Below are 15,753 nucleotides of genomic sequence, written 5' to 3'. Positions count from 1 at the left end.
AATTAACGAGCAGACGATGCTGAAAGACACAAAAGAAGACCTCAATGGGGCCAGACAAAAAAATCGCATCTGAAATGATCAAAACCAGCTCCTCCGTTACAAAGTGGCGGCCCATGAACCACAGCTTGAAAAGACTAAATTTACGACGAAAGATCTGCAGACGTATCAGCTACGATTCAAGGAGGATTTAGAGGCATGCTTACCTTTTCTTGATAAGCCCAAGAAATTAAGAAACAGAGTCATTCTTCTCAAAAGATGCTACCTAGACGGCGATGATAGACTGCCAATGGATGAAAACACTCGATTGGCCTATCAACATCAGATTGACTGTTTAAAGAAAAAGCTTGCTAGCACTCTAGAGGTCAACAAGGCTCTTTCCAACAAAGTAAGAATATCAAATTCCAACAACTCCAAGATTCTCCCAACCTTAAGAGCTGCACAGTCTGTTCATAGATCACCTGTCTACCCCCCTGATTGTTTTTCATTTTCTGTCTTCTTCCTTAGAAACCTCAAAAAGGAGGAGCTGGTCACCTGAGGAGGTACAGGCTGTGGAAAAGACACTAATGGCCTTCATAGGAGCTGGTACAGTACCAGGAATGTTGGATTGTGTTGCCTGCATTACAGCTTCACCAAAAGCACTTAAAAAACGAAGCTGGATGGCGGTAAAGTACTATGTTAAAACCCGTATCACTGAGATTCAGCGTGAAAGTGCAAGAAAAACTAACTGAGAAGACTGCGGTTCTTTCACGTTCTTAAATGTGTGGATACATGTGTTTCTTTCTGCACTTGTTCTCAATTATGGTGATAATTATGATGCTCTTTGCTCTTGTTCTTACATGAATAACACACAGAAACAGAGTCATTCTTCTCAAAAGATGCTACCTAGACGGCGATGATAGACTGCCAATGGATGAAAACACTCGATTGGCCTATCAACATCAGATTGACTGTTTAAAGAAAAAGCTTGCTAGCACTCTAGAGGTCAACAAGGCTCTCTCCAACGAAGTAAGAAATCGTGAAATGCGGGTACAGAGCAATGCTAAAACTGCACACGAGGAAAGGGCCGCTTTAATTGGACATATAAATAAAATGGTTGAGAAGCACAAACCACAGAAAGCAAAATCAACCAGTAACCTAGGCCGTGTCCCAGTTCATTTCCCACCTATTAATCAGCCTCATCCTCCTACAGAACAGCAGCAGCGCTTTTTAAGCTCAGAGCTCAGACGGCTCAGCAGTTAGCACAGTGGCCTCTTAGAAGGTCTCAGGTACAGACTTGGGGTCTCATTTATAAAGCTGCATGCACATGTTCATAAATCACAGTAGTAGTTAATGTTGTTGTGTTTTCTGCTTTTGAGGTTGTGTTTTGTTATTTGTTGTTGTGTTTTCTTATTTGTCGTTGTGATGTACACTTCAGGGCCACCGTAAAGAAGCAATAGGAATTAAATCCAATGCTGACATGTCTGCAGCTGGAACCTCTCAGCAGAGCTGGAGACTTAAAGCCTCTGGAAATGTAGCCCGAAGTAGCAAAAAATGCATATATGATATCAAAGTTGAGTGTCTCATTAAGTATCCACAGAAATATTGGCTCAAAAACAGCTCATTTGGCTGCTCAAATCATTTCTGAGGACTGTGGGGGCGTGTTCAGATCACATTTGATTGACAGCTCACTTTCAGCTCAAGTACCATTATTCAATTCAATTTATACAGCGTCAAATCACAACAAAAGTCATCTCAGGTCCGCCTGGAAATGTGCGCACCTTGATCAGCCTCATATTCTGCCTTCCACATGCCCACATTCAACCATTAATGGTCAATGCACATTCACAGTCCAGGTTTGTAAGACATTTGAGTACATAAATCTCATTTCCATAAATATACATTAATATAGAAATAACTAGACAAAATAAACAAACAAAAAATAAACACAATTTACTGCATTAACCTTGTTAGAATAAAACTTGTCTTCCTTCTGTTACTCTCCCTTTCATTTTACTTTAAGTAACTAACTATGAACATTTGTACAAACAATGTCACACACACTCATAAATCCATGGAAATCCTCTCCTTATATCACAGTAGTAGTCCATTGGAGATGGCAATTTCCATTAAATCAGGTCAGGTCTCCGTGAGCTCATGTACTTTTAACCACATTCGCCTAAAGGAGGAGACCTCTGCAGATAATTGGGCTCCCAGTAGAAACCTGCTGAACAACTGAAGCTTACGTTATCACAGAAACAAGCTGAGCAAATGTTAGCATCAGCTGGGCTAGCAGCGCCTACCGGACGTCCTGTGCCAGCTGAACAGCTTCAGAGAAACACGGATTTTTAACGTGAAACTGCTTTATTCAGTGTTTTTACTGGTTTTAATCACTGGGTCTGTTTGTTTGGAGAGGAGGAGACCGGTAATTCAGCTCCCGGTAAAAACATCCTGAATGATTAATACTGTAATCTCAGTAATCTCTGTACTACTGCCTCCAGCAGCACACAGAGGGAACCACACTGTGGCCGTATGAGCAGGGCACTTTTCAAATAGAGCAGGTTTAGACCGAACTCTTAGATTTACAGAGACCCAACATTTCCCCCATGAGCACCTTTAACGGGAAGAAACCTCAAGCAGAACTGGAATTTGTGTAGCACCTTTCATACAAAAAATGCAGCTCAGTGCTTTACAACAAAAGAAATTACATGCACCAAGTGCTTCACATAAAAAAGACATAAAAACATATAAATGTACATGACATGGAAGATAAAACCCACTTGATAATATTACTAAGCAAGATAAGATAAAATGAAGTGAAAATACAATACATAGAATGTGTACTGCAGAGAATTAATAAGTGAAAACATGTGTACACAGTCTGTAAATCGGCGCCTCCCTTTTCCCAGCAGACACAGACGCACCACTGGTCTTGAAAAATGAGGACTTGAGACCCGACTTAAGCTACTTGAGACTTGAAAGCCTAAAAACTCGACTTGACTTGAGACTTGAAAGCAAAAAGCCGATGAGACTTGACTTTGTGACCCCTGAATATTGAAAACGCTACACTGTGAATGTACTGTGTCTTTTGGAGCGCTGTCAAACTCTCTCTTAAACTCTTAATAATTAATAACACAGCAGAGATACATCTCCATAAGCTAATGTACACATTTAAATGAGTAGCTCAGTAGTTTTCCCTCCTCTCCAGTAGTTTATATCACTTGATAGACGGAAAGACATAAAAACAGCTCTGCCTGTCAGTGCATTCTGGATAAAACGATCATGAATAATAGATGATAGATTGAATGTTGTGAAGATAATGAAGCTGGGCTGTTAGGATAGTGCTCAAGATACTTAGATTGCTCAAAGTTGTTCAAAAAATTAACTGAACAGGTAATGTTTTTTTAATTTGTACATTATTGAATTACAGAATATTAATGGAAAAGTACTTTTCCCCCCCCCATTGCATCCCACTTGGCCATGAATGAATAAAAAGCATGCTCAGATAAGCAAACTAAAGAAGATACATTCCTCTACAAATCTTAAACAATCATGTCAGAGAATATTTTACATCTTTGCTGACCATTCTCTAATGCTGCAGTACGTTTCTGGATAATTGGAGGTATTTTACTTCCAGTCCAAGAAGCCACTGCTTTCCACTTATTTATGGAACAGTGTTACAGTTAATTATCAGTCTCTTGAGTTGTGAAATTCATCAGAGAGAGCATCAAGTGTGCATGTTACATCATCAGTGTGTTGTAATGCCGTTTAAATTCAGACTAATTTAACTAGTTCCAAGAGTCTGCTGATTGATTTTTATATTGTGCTGAAATAATGGAGACCAATGGAAAAATCATTCATATCTCTAAAACACAGCAAATAGAACTGTGATCTAATATGTTTTGTTAAATGAGCTAAAAGATATAAAACCATTGCGCATTTCTGCCTAAAAATTAACTTAACGGAAGTCATTTGAATTATGATATATTGGCATTTTCAATTAAAAATACCATAACCATCACATAAATACATCATATATCGGTGTGGTGATTATGGTATTTTTGATTTTCACTGATCGGTTGTCCCACACAACTGCTCTTGATTGCAGCTAAAAGAAGACGACAACTATGTGATTCATACAACATGTTTATTTATGATGATATAATTATTATTCTTTAGTCCTTCATGCAAAGTATTTGATGTGCTTTGTTTGGTTAAATGCATTGAAAAACAATATACAGCCGGTGGATGAAAGGACTGTTTGCTGCCTTCTTAGGGGGTAAAATTATGACACACTATAGAAGAAAAGCACAAGAGTTTGAAAATATGTGTGATTCATTTATGGACTTCCATCGAAACAACAGCTACTGATACAACAACATCATAACAACAACAACAGCTACTGATACAACAACATCATGACAACAACAGCTACTGATACAACAACATCATGACTACAACAGCTACTGATACAACAACATCATGACAACAACATCTACTGATGTCGTTCCAGGAAGAGCCGTGTCCCACTAAAAATACAAGTTTGTTCTCTGTATTTCTATATAAAAGCAAAACTCAATAAATAAATGTGTTTAAAAAATATTCAACCTAATGGCCTTTTGTGTTAGGGCTCACATTTTAGTGCTGTGTCCAACGGCAACAACATCATCATCTCTTCGTCCTCCGAGGCTCTGTGATGGCCCTGAAGCTCTCCTCTTCTTCTCCTCCTCCTCCTCCTCCTCCTCAGCCGTGATCCTCACTGCCACTTCCTGTTTGGTGATGTCACTCTGATTGGCCACAGGATTGTCATAGGAACCTCCCTCACAGATGGAAGAGGAAGAGGAGGAGGAGGTGATGGCGGGATCTGTGCCCTCAGTGGGTGTTGGCACGGCGTTGAAGGTGATGAAGCCAATGAGGATGACTACCAGTGAGACCAGGTAGAGTCCAGAGAACTGAAGCAGAACAGAGTGAACGGGTGAAATCTACGTTCAATTAATTATATGAACAAAGTAAAAGTACATAAGTATTACTTACCTAAGTACTCTGACTGATATATTATTATATATGACATCATTAGATTATTAATAGTGAAGCATCAGTGTTAGAGCAGCATGTTACTGTTGTAGCTGCTGGAGGTGGAGCTAGTTTACACTACTTTATATACAGTTAGCTAGTTTAGTCCAGTGGTTCCCAACCTAGGGGTCGGGCCCCTCCAAAGTGTCAGCAGATAAATCTGAGGGGTCGTGAGATGATTAATGGGAGAGGAAAGAAGAAAAAACAAAGTTCTGATACACAAATCTGTTTTCGGTTTTTGGACTTTTTCTCTAATCTTTGATTTTTGCTGAAATATTGGATCATTTGAACATTTATTGAAATGAAAGCATGTGAGAAGTTTAGAGGGAAAAATCACTATTTGGTGGAGCTGTTAACAACTCATAGACATGTGAAATGTGACCCCGACTACACACTGCTTTTTGTAAGACGTCAAAAGCCAAAAAGGTTGGAAACCACTGGTTTCATCTTTAACAATGTGTTGTATTTTAAAAGCTTGTTATATTATCCATTGTGTCAAATCTTCATCTGAAAAGTAACTAAAGCTGTCAAATAAATGTAGTGGAGTAGAAAGTACAATATTTCCCTCTGAAATGTAGACAGTAGCATCACATGGAAATACTCAAGTAAAGTACAAGCACCTAAAAACTGTATTTAAGTACAGTACTTGAGTAAATGTACTAGTTACTTTCTACAACTTGTGAAGTTTCATGTTCCATGAGAAAATTGAACATTTTGCTTTGAAAGCTGTGTTAATAGTGTTATTAATGCATATTCAGACTGTGTGGCTATACAATGTCTGCCTGTCACTATCTTATATATATTATTATTATTTATTTACTTATTTATTGTTTGCTTTTAAGTCTCAAGCCAAAACAAGTGTTGACGGAGGGAAGTCTCTTAGTTGAAGTCAAATACTCATGTTTGTGACTTCAGTCAAACTCAGATTCAACCCTCAAGTCTCTATCTTTATGTCTTTATTTTGTTTTTGTGTTTGTTTACTAAAACTGTGTGTAAAATGATCTTCCTCATTAGACTCACTAACTTAATTTGTGGTGTATGTTGTACTGTAATCATCAGAATGAATGAAAAACATTGTTGTTCTGAAGCTGGTTGATCACAGTCAGTACAAAAAGTGACATATTCAGATTGAGCGTATGATGAAATATCCTGTTTGCAGTGAAAGTCGTTCAAAGGCCCCAAGACTCATAAATTTATAGACGTTGTGTGAAAACACATGACATTGAGATTAGACTTTAACCAACATTATTGTTCATTAACACTTCGGTGTCACTATAACATTCAACAGGTTCACTGTGACCCAGACACACACGTGTGTGTGTGTGTGTGTGTGTGTGCATGCTGGAGAACAAGAACCTGGATTTGCAACACACATCTGGTGATTTTCTTTATTTTCCTTTTTGTCAACGAATTCCATGACAAGACCAAAACCAACAGAGCATCAGTCCGTCTCTCAACACCCTCAGCGTTACTCGGCAACCACATTGGTTCCTACTGACAATGTAAATTCTTAAAAACAGGTCATAATTATTTATATTTTAAAAAGCTGTCCACTATAGTTTTCAGCAAACAAACAGGATGAAATGGTGCATTTCTTTGGGGGACTATTTTCAGCGGCGGATTAATCTACATTTTCAATACTTGTTAGTAGATCAGTTCATTGTTGGCTTTGGGTTTTTTTTCATGGGATTTGTTGACAATAAGAAAAATATATTACCAAACTAATCATTTAGAGCTAAGGCTGGGGGGTTTGGGAATATATTTCATCAATGAGGCTTTTTGCATTAGAATAGTGAAAACGTGCGAGTCTACTCACATTGTACTCGAAGAGGAAGATCCCGCAGAAGAGGCTGAAGAGGTCGGCGGTGAGTAGGGAGAGGTTGACGGAGGTGGCGCTGCTCAGCTTCATCACTATGGGCATAAAGCTGTACAGAGCGTACATACACAACGCATAGCCAGAGAACAGGAGCCCTAAGAGGAGAGAAGCCCCCACTGTTAGTTCAAATTAACAATTCAATTACTTATCACAGTTGTTTTTACCCATTCAATATGGGTAGTTATCTTACACAGTGGATGTATTTCTTTGCCGATAAGCATGAGGCATAGTGGCAGCAAAAAGAAGTTGTGTTGTTTTTGCACAGACTCCTGCATGTAATGGGAACAATCCACTATGCACTGGTTTGATTCAGTTGCATGCTGGTCAAGCACAAGAATAATATGAAAGAATCCAAAATGAGTTGGGAGGAGGAAGGAGAGTTAGAAAATAGAGAGATAAGATAGAAAAGCAACCCAATCACCAGAAGAAAACGTTGGCATTGTACGTCTCTGCAAACCACAGATACGTTGAATATATATACGTTTCAACACGTGAAATACGTTTTGTTGACATGTTGATATGATACGTTTTGTTGACATGTTGATATGATACGTTTTGTTGACATGTTGAAATGTAGATATTCAACGTTTCTGTGGTTTGCAGAGATGTACAATGCCAACGTTTTATTATGGCGACCAGGCTGAGAAAAGACAGTTATGAGGATATTTATTGGCATATTTCCTTTCCCCCTGCTTCCAGTCTTAGTGTTCACCTTCGCTAATATATCCAGGACCTTTCTATGTAATAGATGCTCATAAAATTGTTGTAGGATTACTTTTTAGAGAGTAATTACTTCTGCATCACTGTAGATTCCTCAGCGCTGACAATAACAACTCCATAAGCCACTCAGAGCTGTGCTTCTGTGACTTTGGATCAGACTCTTAGTGACCACAAATGTTTATAGTGTATGAAAATGCAGAGGTCAATATGGAGTCATAGAGTAACTTGCCACTTTATGATGAACTTTGGGTTTTACAGTCAAGAGAAATTGCTGATCTACTTTGCAGAGAAAAGCTGAGACGACAAAGAAGACTCAAACTCAGCAAATACTATATTATAGTTATGGATATATCTTTAATTTCTATTCTATCTATCTCAGTTTTTTGTGTAAAATCAATTGAAGCAACCAGGAGAGGTGAAATCCCTGTACGGCCATGTTCTGTCTTCACTTCACTCACCGACTTGCCAGCTCCACTGGATGGCTGCAACTTCATTACGTTCCAGGATCACCCTGAAAAGATATGACCAGATTAAACAGAATGAATCCTGAGACGGATCACACACACACACACACACATGCAGAGACACACACACTTACATCTGTATGGTGCTGATGATGGTGCCGAACAGGCCGACCATGCCCAAGAACTCCTCTCTGCTCCGGTTCTTCACCGTGTATTCCTGACACAAGTTAGACACGGCGTACAGCGAAGCGCTGAGCAGTACCAAAGCGTCGCCTAACAAGATGTTTGTGGCTGAGGACCAGAAGCAAGGAGGAGAGAAAAAGACTAAAGTTTAACAAGTTTAAGACGATTAATCACATGTAAGCTCAGAGAGGTTCGATATCTCCGGTGGAGACTAACACACCGGACATTAACAACAAGTAGCCTTTAAATCAGACAAAATGGAAACTAAAGGAAAACCAAACCCCTGCAACAGACACAAGTTTGAGCCCTGATTGCAGCATTATTGACTAAACCAGTGATTCTCAAACTTTTTCAAGTCAAGGACCCTTAAACTGAAACCCATGACCAAAATATTCATACATTCTGTCATTGTGTCACTTATAGATGGAATTACAGTGACCCCCTGGGAGCCCCGGGACCCCACTTTGAGAACCACTGGACTAAACAAATGTGTGAGAAAGCCAATTGAATGTAGACACTGGTCAGGTTGGTTACCACATACTACAGAAATGTTTCTTTCATTTGTCTAAGAAATAAGTTAAGTTGTTAAGTAAGTTACCCAGTAGGGACAACTCATGACCCTACCACTACATGACTTTGTCAGCTATGTTACACCAAGCGGCAACCTCTGGGGCTGTAAAATGAAGCCAATGCGGAAGTGCAAAAAACTGCAGTTCCTTGAATGGCCACTGGAGGCTCTAAAAGCGAGTCAATCCCCATAGACCCCCATGTTAAAATGCCCAACTTTACAGCAGAAATAAACATGTTTACAGTCTGGTACAAACAACGGTTTTGGTCTCTGTAGCTAATCTCCTCTTTCATGACAACTGTACGGGGGGTGAATTTTTTTATAACTCACTCGTTTAAGTTTTATTAAGCCGTAAAGTTCTGCATAATGAAGGACATGGCTGCTTTGAGTGACAGGTCCGCCAGCCGCTAGGTGGCTTGTTTCAGCCGTTCGGCCCGCCTCTTTACCCATTTTTGATTGGCTGCAAGTTAGGCAGCGTCACGCACTGCCAAGATGGCGACGGCCAGAGCGGCTCACTTTGAGCTTCAAAGCCGCTCTTCAGAAACCAACGGGTGACGTCACAGTAACTATGTCCATATTTTTATACAGTCTATGTGTTACACCTGATTTTTTCACATTTAAAAATAACAAAAATGCTGCTTTTGATATCTTTCAAGGATAAACAATCCACACAGGTGGGAGTTCTGTATAATATCTCTTAAAACTATCAAAATGACCTACAAGGCAGATTTATGATTAATATATATATATATATATATATATATATATATTCCTGTCCTTAATGACAGTGCTGAACATATCACATGTATATCTGCAAAAAAATTACATTCTTTAAAAAAAAATCATTGTATATATGGCAGATCAGACGTGAGCCATTAAAATTGTAGGTTAATTGAAATGTAGGACTTAATAAAAGTCTGTCATGGCAGAATTTGTCTGTAACATGATTGACAAAGTCAGTGGCGAAAACATCCTTTTCCTTAAATATAAAAAATATGTTAAAGCTTTGCAACTAGTGAAGGAATATATTCACTCAAACCACTGATTATTTTATTGAGAAAGCTCCTTATTTTTGTAGCTTTTCATTGGAGTGAACTGTATGACGTGTGCAAGCTTTATTAATGGTTTTAATGATAATAATTTATGTTGTTTAATGGTGGTTTATAACTATACTGAGTAAGTTTACTATGTTGAATACTGACTTACTGGTAATTCTTTATTGTTACTGTTTCACAGAATCACACCCACATGTTTACATTCTGCACCTGGTTACATATAAATGTATCAGTGATACAACAAGAGTGGAATTTGGTTGGTCAACAAAGGGTTAAATTGTACCCCTCCCATAATCTTCACCCAGTCCAACCAGTAACCTGACTGATGGATTATAAAATACAATCCTAGGAGACACTGATGAACTCTTACTTACTGGAGCCCTGGTCTCGTCCAGCCAGCACGTCGGCACCAACCATGGCCCCCACTCCGAGGAGACAGGCACAGACGGCCGCATAGTGGACCGGCCTGTAGCGAATCTTCAAAATCCACCAGGACAGGATCATCAGGACCGGGACCACGAAACAGTCCAGCAGCTGGAGACAGAAACACACTTACGTATGAACACAAATATCAATACATATAAAAGACAAGCAGAAACTGACGTCATCTCAAATATTAACACCTACACTAAAAACATTCCTTCTTTTTTTTTTTTAAAGTGATACAGAATAAAACAAACAAAATGTACTTTAAAACCATAAATATAGATCATACACATACTTCAAATAATAAGAAACAGAATGTCCATAATCACAGCAAGTTTATTGTTTAGTTTTGATCAATGAGAGTTACTCAAATCTAATCGACAGTAATGATCATTGAGGCAATATGATCGCCTGTCTTACGAAACACACACAAAGACAAGCTACACCCACCTGTACACTGGTGAGGGTGGTGTACTGGTAGGCTTTAACCACAGCGTAGTTGGCCTCCACGTCCACCAGCCCCAGAAGAAGATACTTCCACCATCGGCTCTTCAGGATCTGTAAAATATTTCCATCCCCTGCGTTTTAAAGGGGAACATCCCTGAACTTCAGTACTGACGTGTTCTGTTAATTACTTGGGAAATTTGCACATTAATTTCTCATTGACAAACTATTAAATTAAAACTTTTGACTTGTTAATATAATGAAATAGAATAAGTAACTATTCAATAAAAAATATATTTGTTAATATCAAAGGAAGAAGACATGATGACTTTAACAAATGGCAGTTTAGACTTTTGTCTGTGTCATAAATGTTCACCTCTAAATATTAAATATTCAGTTAAATTGTTTACACATATTTTTGGGCAGTGTTCTGTATAGATACTGTAGTTTGTATACTTTTGTGTTTGCATCTGTGGTGAAGGAAGTTTGATCCTTTATGTAAGTGAAAATGTAATAAATATGCAAAGCATTATCTGCAATATGTACTTAAAATGACCATGTGAGTGTCATACTGTTATATTAATAGAATATTATTTGTGCATCACTTTGGACAAAAGTGGCTGCCAAATAAGTAAATACATGAATATTTCTACATTAATGGGTGAGAGAAGCATTTTACTGTTGTACAGTAGTTGGTCCAGGTGAGGTTTATTTTAACTGTTACTGTTGGGTAGTTTTATCTATAACAATGCATCATAAACTGATCATATGTGTGATGATTATTGCTACTCAAAGCCACTGAGTGATTGCTAGACTGTGTAGAAACTAGTTTGGACGCGTGCGCTCAATACAGACGACTTCTGTGGTTCGAAAGACTGTTTATTCTCTAGGGTTTAGGGTTAGGGTTAGGGGTTAGGATTTAAGGTTAAGGTTATGGATTAGGGTTAGGGGTTAGGGTTATGGGTTAGGGTTAGGGTTAGGGTTACCTGTTCTGCAGAGCAGCAGGGTGGTGTAGGTGGCACACAGCAGGGTGTAGTTCAAGAAGCTCTGCAGCATGGGTGTGTTGACGTGGAAGTTTGTGGCCAGGTACTGGGAGGAGACGGCTGTCCCACAGATGAGTACAGCCAGACCCTGACCCATGCACAGTGTCCTGGCCAGCTGCCTGAGAGAGAGGAGAGGAGAGCGTCACATCTTCACAGCTACCAATTGGTTGTTTTCAATCTTGTGCACTTTAAACATTCTTGAGAGCATATTACAGTCATGGTGGCTGCAATTTTAAAGCCCTGTTACATCTATAAAATTCATGTAAAGACCAAGGCAAGTTTATTGGTATAGCACATTTCAACAACAAGGCCATTCAAAGTGCTTTACATGGAGCATAAAAGGCATCAAGACAGAATATAAAAGCAACACCAAGCAGCAACCTCCAGGGCTGAAAAATGAAGCCAATGCGGAAGTGCCAAAAACTGCAGTTCCTCAAATGGCCACTTGAGGCTCTAAAAGAGAGTCAATCCCCATGGACTGTAAAAAATATGGACCTAGTCACCATGATGTCACCCATTGGTTTGTGAACTGCTGTTTTGAAGCCTGTAGTGTAGCGATTTGACCATCGCCATCTTGGATTTGGCCGTCGCCATGTTTGATTTTTGGAGCCATAATTGGACGAGAGGGCCATAGCGCTAGATGCTAACTCTGTTAGCACGGTGCATTTACAATCTATGGTTAACAGTGATCATGCCGCTGCTAATGCCAATTTTCACTAGCAAAAAACAGGCCTAAGCGTTAAATAAAATGTACTCACTGGAAAAACTGATCATCTGACTCACTGATGGGTCTTTTATTAAAACCAAACCGTGAATAAGACTTTTTTTAGGCGATCACAATGTTACAATTAACTTTAATGAATTGAAAACACACAGTGAAATAGCAGCAGCTATGCTTGTATGCCATGGTTATGTTTCCGGCGCCAGACCTAGGGGAAATCTGGACCGGCAGCAAAGGTAACACAGGCAAGGGTGCACTGTGTAGCCGATAAATCATGGTCTGTGGACTGTGGATTAATAAGGGAGAGAGCCAAAGTTAGCGTCTTGCTCTAGCCGATGCTCATTTAATATTGACAAAACAGTATAAAACTGTACATATTTCTCAGTTACGTCAGTTTCCTGAAACCTACAGCTACAAGGTTCATATTTCACATTCACACAAAACATGTTACAGAAATAAAATAAATGTTGGAACCAAATTCACAATATAAAACATTTTGTCTAAAGAAAAATAACTTCACATGAATTCAAAATATGACTTACATTTCTGAATAAATAAGAATAGGCTTAACTACAATATAATGTAATATATGTATAAAATATAATCTAAGAAATATATATATGTATAAAATATAATATACAGCACAAAAATTATATTACCCAAAACACACATTTACTTTACTGACATTACTACAATCACTCTTATTTGGTTTGAATATAGCATCTCTATTTACCATTAACTCGCGACTGACTGGCTTATACTCTAAAACAATCTTTTAAACACATTTTCATATGTTACCACATGCAAAGGTCTGTAACTTTCACTGACAAAATAGTAGAAAACTGAAATTCACGGAGGTAACTATTATCAATGTCGGCGCCCACGAAACATACAGCAAAAAAAAAAAAAACGTTTCAAATACATCTCTAAACCATGTCACAACTTCACAGAACGATTTCCAATGCATTTACATTAGCTAGTAAACAAAGCTAATCATTGAAAAGCAAGTTTTAACATACCTGTGGATTAATAAGGGAGAGAGCCAAAGTTAGCGTCTTGCTCTAGCCGATGCTCATTTAATATTGAGCTGCGTATGAGCAGAGCAGACACGAGTGACCTCCCTCAGGTATCCACAGTGGCATTAGAGCGCTGCCTACTTACATCTTTGAGTATTGACCTGATGTCAAAACTGTATAAATAGAGTTAGATTAGTTCAAATAATTAACAACAAATTTGGGGGTGTCTGTTTACATAAAAAAAACTTTACATGTGGCATTTCCAACCCATTACAGTTACGTGACGTAATCAACTTTGTCACCATGGTAGCGACTTGTCAATCACAACGAAGCCACATCCTAAAGCATACGCTGCTTTATCGTCTTTTTTACTCTAAATGGGACCATAATTTACAAAATGAACATCATGCTGTATTGACAAAGACTTGAAACTAGCGATTAAGACCATAAACTCATTAGGAAACAGTTTACTGAGGTAATAAGTCAAGAAGAAGAATCTGTTTTTACTTCATTTGTGCTGTTTAATTTATCGTTTATGATTTGTCAGATTACAGAACCTCAACTCTGACATCTCATCTTTATACAATTACAGCAGGAAGATCACATTCAGCAGTTAACTTTGCTAAAAACTAGATTGCATTTAGTTGGTGTGCATTTTTTTAAAAATAAACTAATAGTACTTCTATTTGAAAAGAACATTTTCCACCATTGTTTAGAACAGACTGCTGTCTAATTGCTGGGAGATCTCAGTTCCAAAGATATATAATGTTGTGAGCTACCTTCTCATCTCCTCTCTCCACTCACCAGGTGAAAACTTCCTTGGGCTTGAAAGTCCTGATCCTCGCCATGAGTCCACTGCTTTGTTTCTCGTAGCTCGTGTCCCCGGCTGCATCCTCGGAGTGTTTTGAAGTCATGTTGCCACACCAGCGATGGAGGAATCTTCTCCGAGTTCAAACTGTCGCAAGCTTTTAACTCCTTGACCTTCATGGTGCCAGAGCTGAATGATTAACTGATTCTGAGGGCAAAGATTACTCTTTTACTTATCTGTATGCATGAGCATAATGTGTTGAAGACAGCCAACGGCACTTTCAGATAAGAGCTGATGATGAAGAAGTCATCACTGTGCTTCCTTTTGTTTTCACTGATGAGATAAAAACTATTGTTGGAGGAAAAGTGCTTCAGCAATGTTTTTACTTATGCAAATTTCTGGTAAAGAAAAAACATCTCCACCGATTGATTACAAAGTACAAATATTAGGTCGTCGGCAACATATTTTTTGGAAAAAGGAAGTGCCAATATTTTTTCAAGGGGCACAAATTCATTAATGATGCGCGCAATAAAAAATAAAAAAACACATACTGTTGATTTATATATAAAAAAAAATCTCTTGTCTCTATTTGGTAGCAATACACCATTCTTCATTCATATATAATCATATTCCTAAACTGTGAACGTTTACTGAAGTTTCAGAAAACATATGATTCTTTTGATTATATTGTTGATTATACATGTAAATCACTTTTTAAAAACTATTTTCCAAAGTTTCAGAAGCTTTTTTTGTGATTGGCTTATTTCTAAACACAGATTCACTGACAGTAGTTGTCTGTCCACATTTGAACTTCTATACTACTATAATTCACATTATAGCAGCACCAGAGATCGAAGGAAAGATGGACTGTACTGTACTTGTATAGCGCCTTTCTAGTCTTCCGACCACTCAAAGCGCTTTTTACACTATGAATCACATTCACCCATTCACACACATTCATACACTGAATGGGTACAGGGGCTACCATGCAAGGTCCCAACCTGCCCATCAGAGGAAGCTAACCATTCACACACATTCATACACTGATGACACAGCCATCAGGAGCAATTTGGGGTTAAGTGTCTTGCCCAAGGACACATCGGCATGTGGACTGGAGGAGCCGATCTTCCGATTAGTAGATGACCCGCTCTACCTCCTGAGCCACAGCCGCCCAAGAAATAGAGAACTACTTAAACAAATCTAGACAAATAGAGAACTACTTAAACAAATCTAGATAGAGAACTACTTAACCAAATCTAGATAAATAGAGAGGTACTTAAACAAATCTAGATAAATAGAGAGGCACTTAAACAAATCTAGATAAATAGAGAGGCACTTAAACAAATCTAGATAGAGAACTACTTAAACAAATCTAGATAG

At 38.4% G+C, this 15,753-nt stretch overlaps 2 protein-coding genes across 7 annotated transcripts in view; one reads left to right on the top strand and one right to left on the bottom strand.

The window, feature by feature from the left end:
- Positions 1-1,570, top strand: part of LOC121898198 (golgin subfamily A member 6-like protein 22) — a 39,468-nt gene extending 37,898 nt beyond the window's left edge. For 3 of the 6 annotated variants that reach the window (XR_006096371.1, XR_006096372.1, XR_006096373.1), the window contains 2 exons: positions 1-385; positions 505-1,570. The exon at positions 1-385 is cut by the window's left edge and continues 1,050 nt beyond it. Coding sequence is in view for 3 of the 6 variants with exons in the window: in XM_042413108.1 (XP_042269042.1) it covers positions 505-728 (224 nt within the window). In the remaining 3 variants the exon portion in view is untranslated. The remainder of the gene's footprint in view (positions 386-504) is intronic. The other 3 variants (XM_042413108.1, XM_042413111.1, XM_042413110.1) reach the window with 1 other exon arrangement.
- A 1,174-nt stretch (positions 1,571-2,744) lies between these two features.
- Positions 2,745-15,312, bottom strand: LOC121898199 (solute carrier family 35 member F2-like). Its single transcript, XM_042413112.1, has 8 exons — positions 14,370-15,312; positions 11,772-11,947; positions 10,792-10,919; positions 10,290-10,449; positions 8,244-8,400; positions 8,104-8,156; positions 6,866-7,020; positions 2,745-4,928 (listed from the first exon to the last, which is right to left on the bottom strand). The coding sequence occupies exons 1-8, from the start codon at positions 14,477-14,479 to the stop codon at positions 4,608-4,610; spliced, it is 1,260 nt and encodes a 419-aa protein (XP_042269046.1). The 5' UTR covers positions 14,480-15,312; the 3' UTR covers positions 2,745-4,607.
- Positions 15,313-15,753: the final 441 nt, after the last annotated feature.

This window comes from Thunnus maccoyii, chromosome 6, assembly GCF_910596095.1.
Source record: "Thunnus maccoyii chromosome 6, fThuMac1.1, whole genome shotgun sequence".
NCBI lineage: Eukaryota > Metazoa > Chordata > Actinopteri > Scombriformes > Scombridae > Thunnus > Thunnus maccoyii.
Note: the sequence above shows the minus strand (reverse complement) of the source record. Positions and strands in the feature narration are given on the sequence as shown.

Excerpts from the sequence above, each read along its gene's own strand:
- LOC121898199 (XM_042413112.1), bottom strand. The coding sequence starts at position 14,479 with ATGACTTCAAAACACTCCGAGGATGCAGCCGGGGACACGAGCTACGAG. Across the intron at positions 8,157-8,243 it reads ATCATCAGCACCATACAGAT|GGTGATCCTGGAACGTAATG; the intron begins GTAAGTGTGTGT and ends ATATCTTTTCAG. Across the intron at positions 7,021-8,103 it reads CCAGTGGAGCTGGCAAGTCG|GGCTCCTGTTCTCTGGCTAT; the intron begins GTGAGTGAAGTG and ends CTCTCCTCTTAG.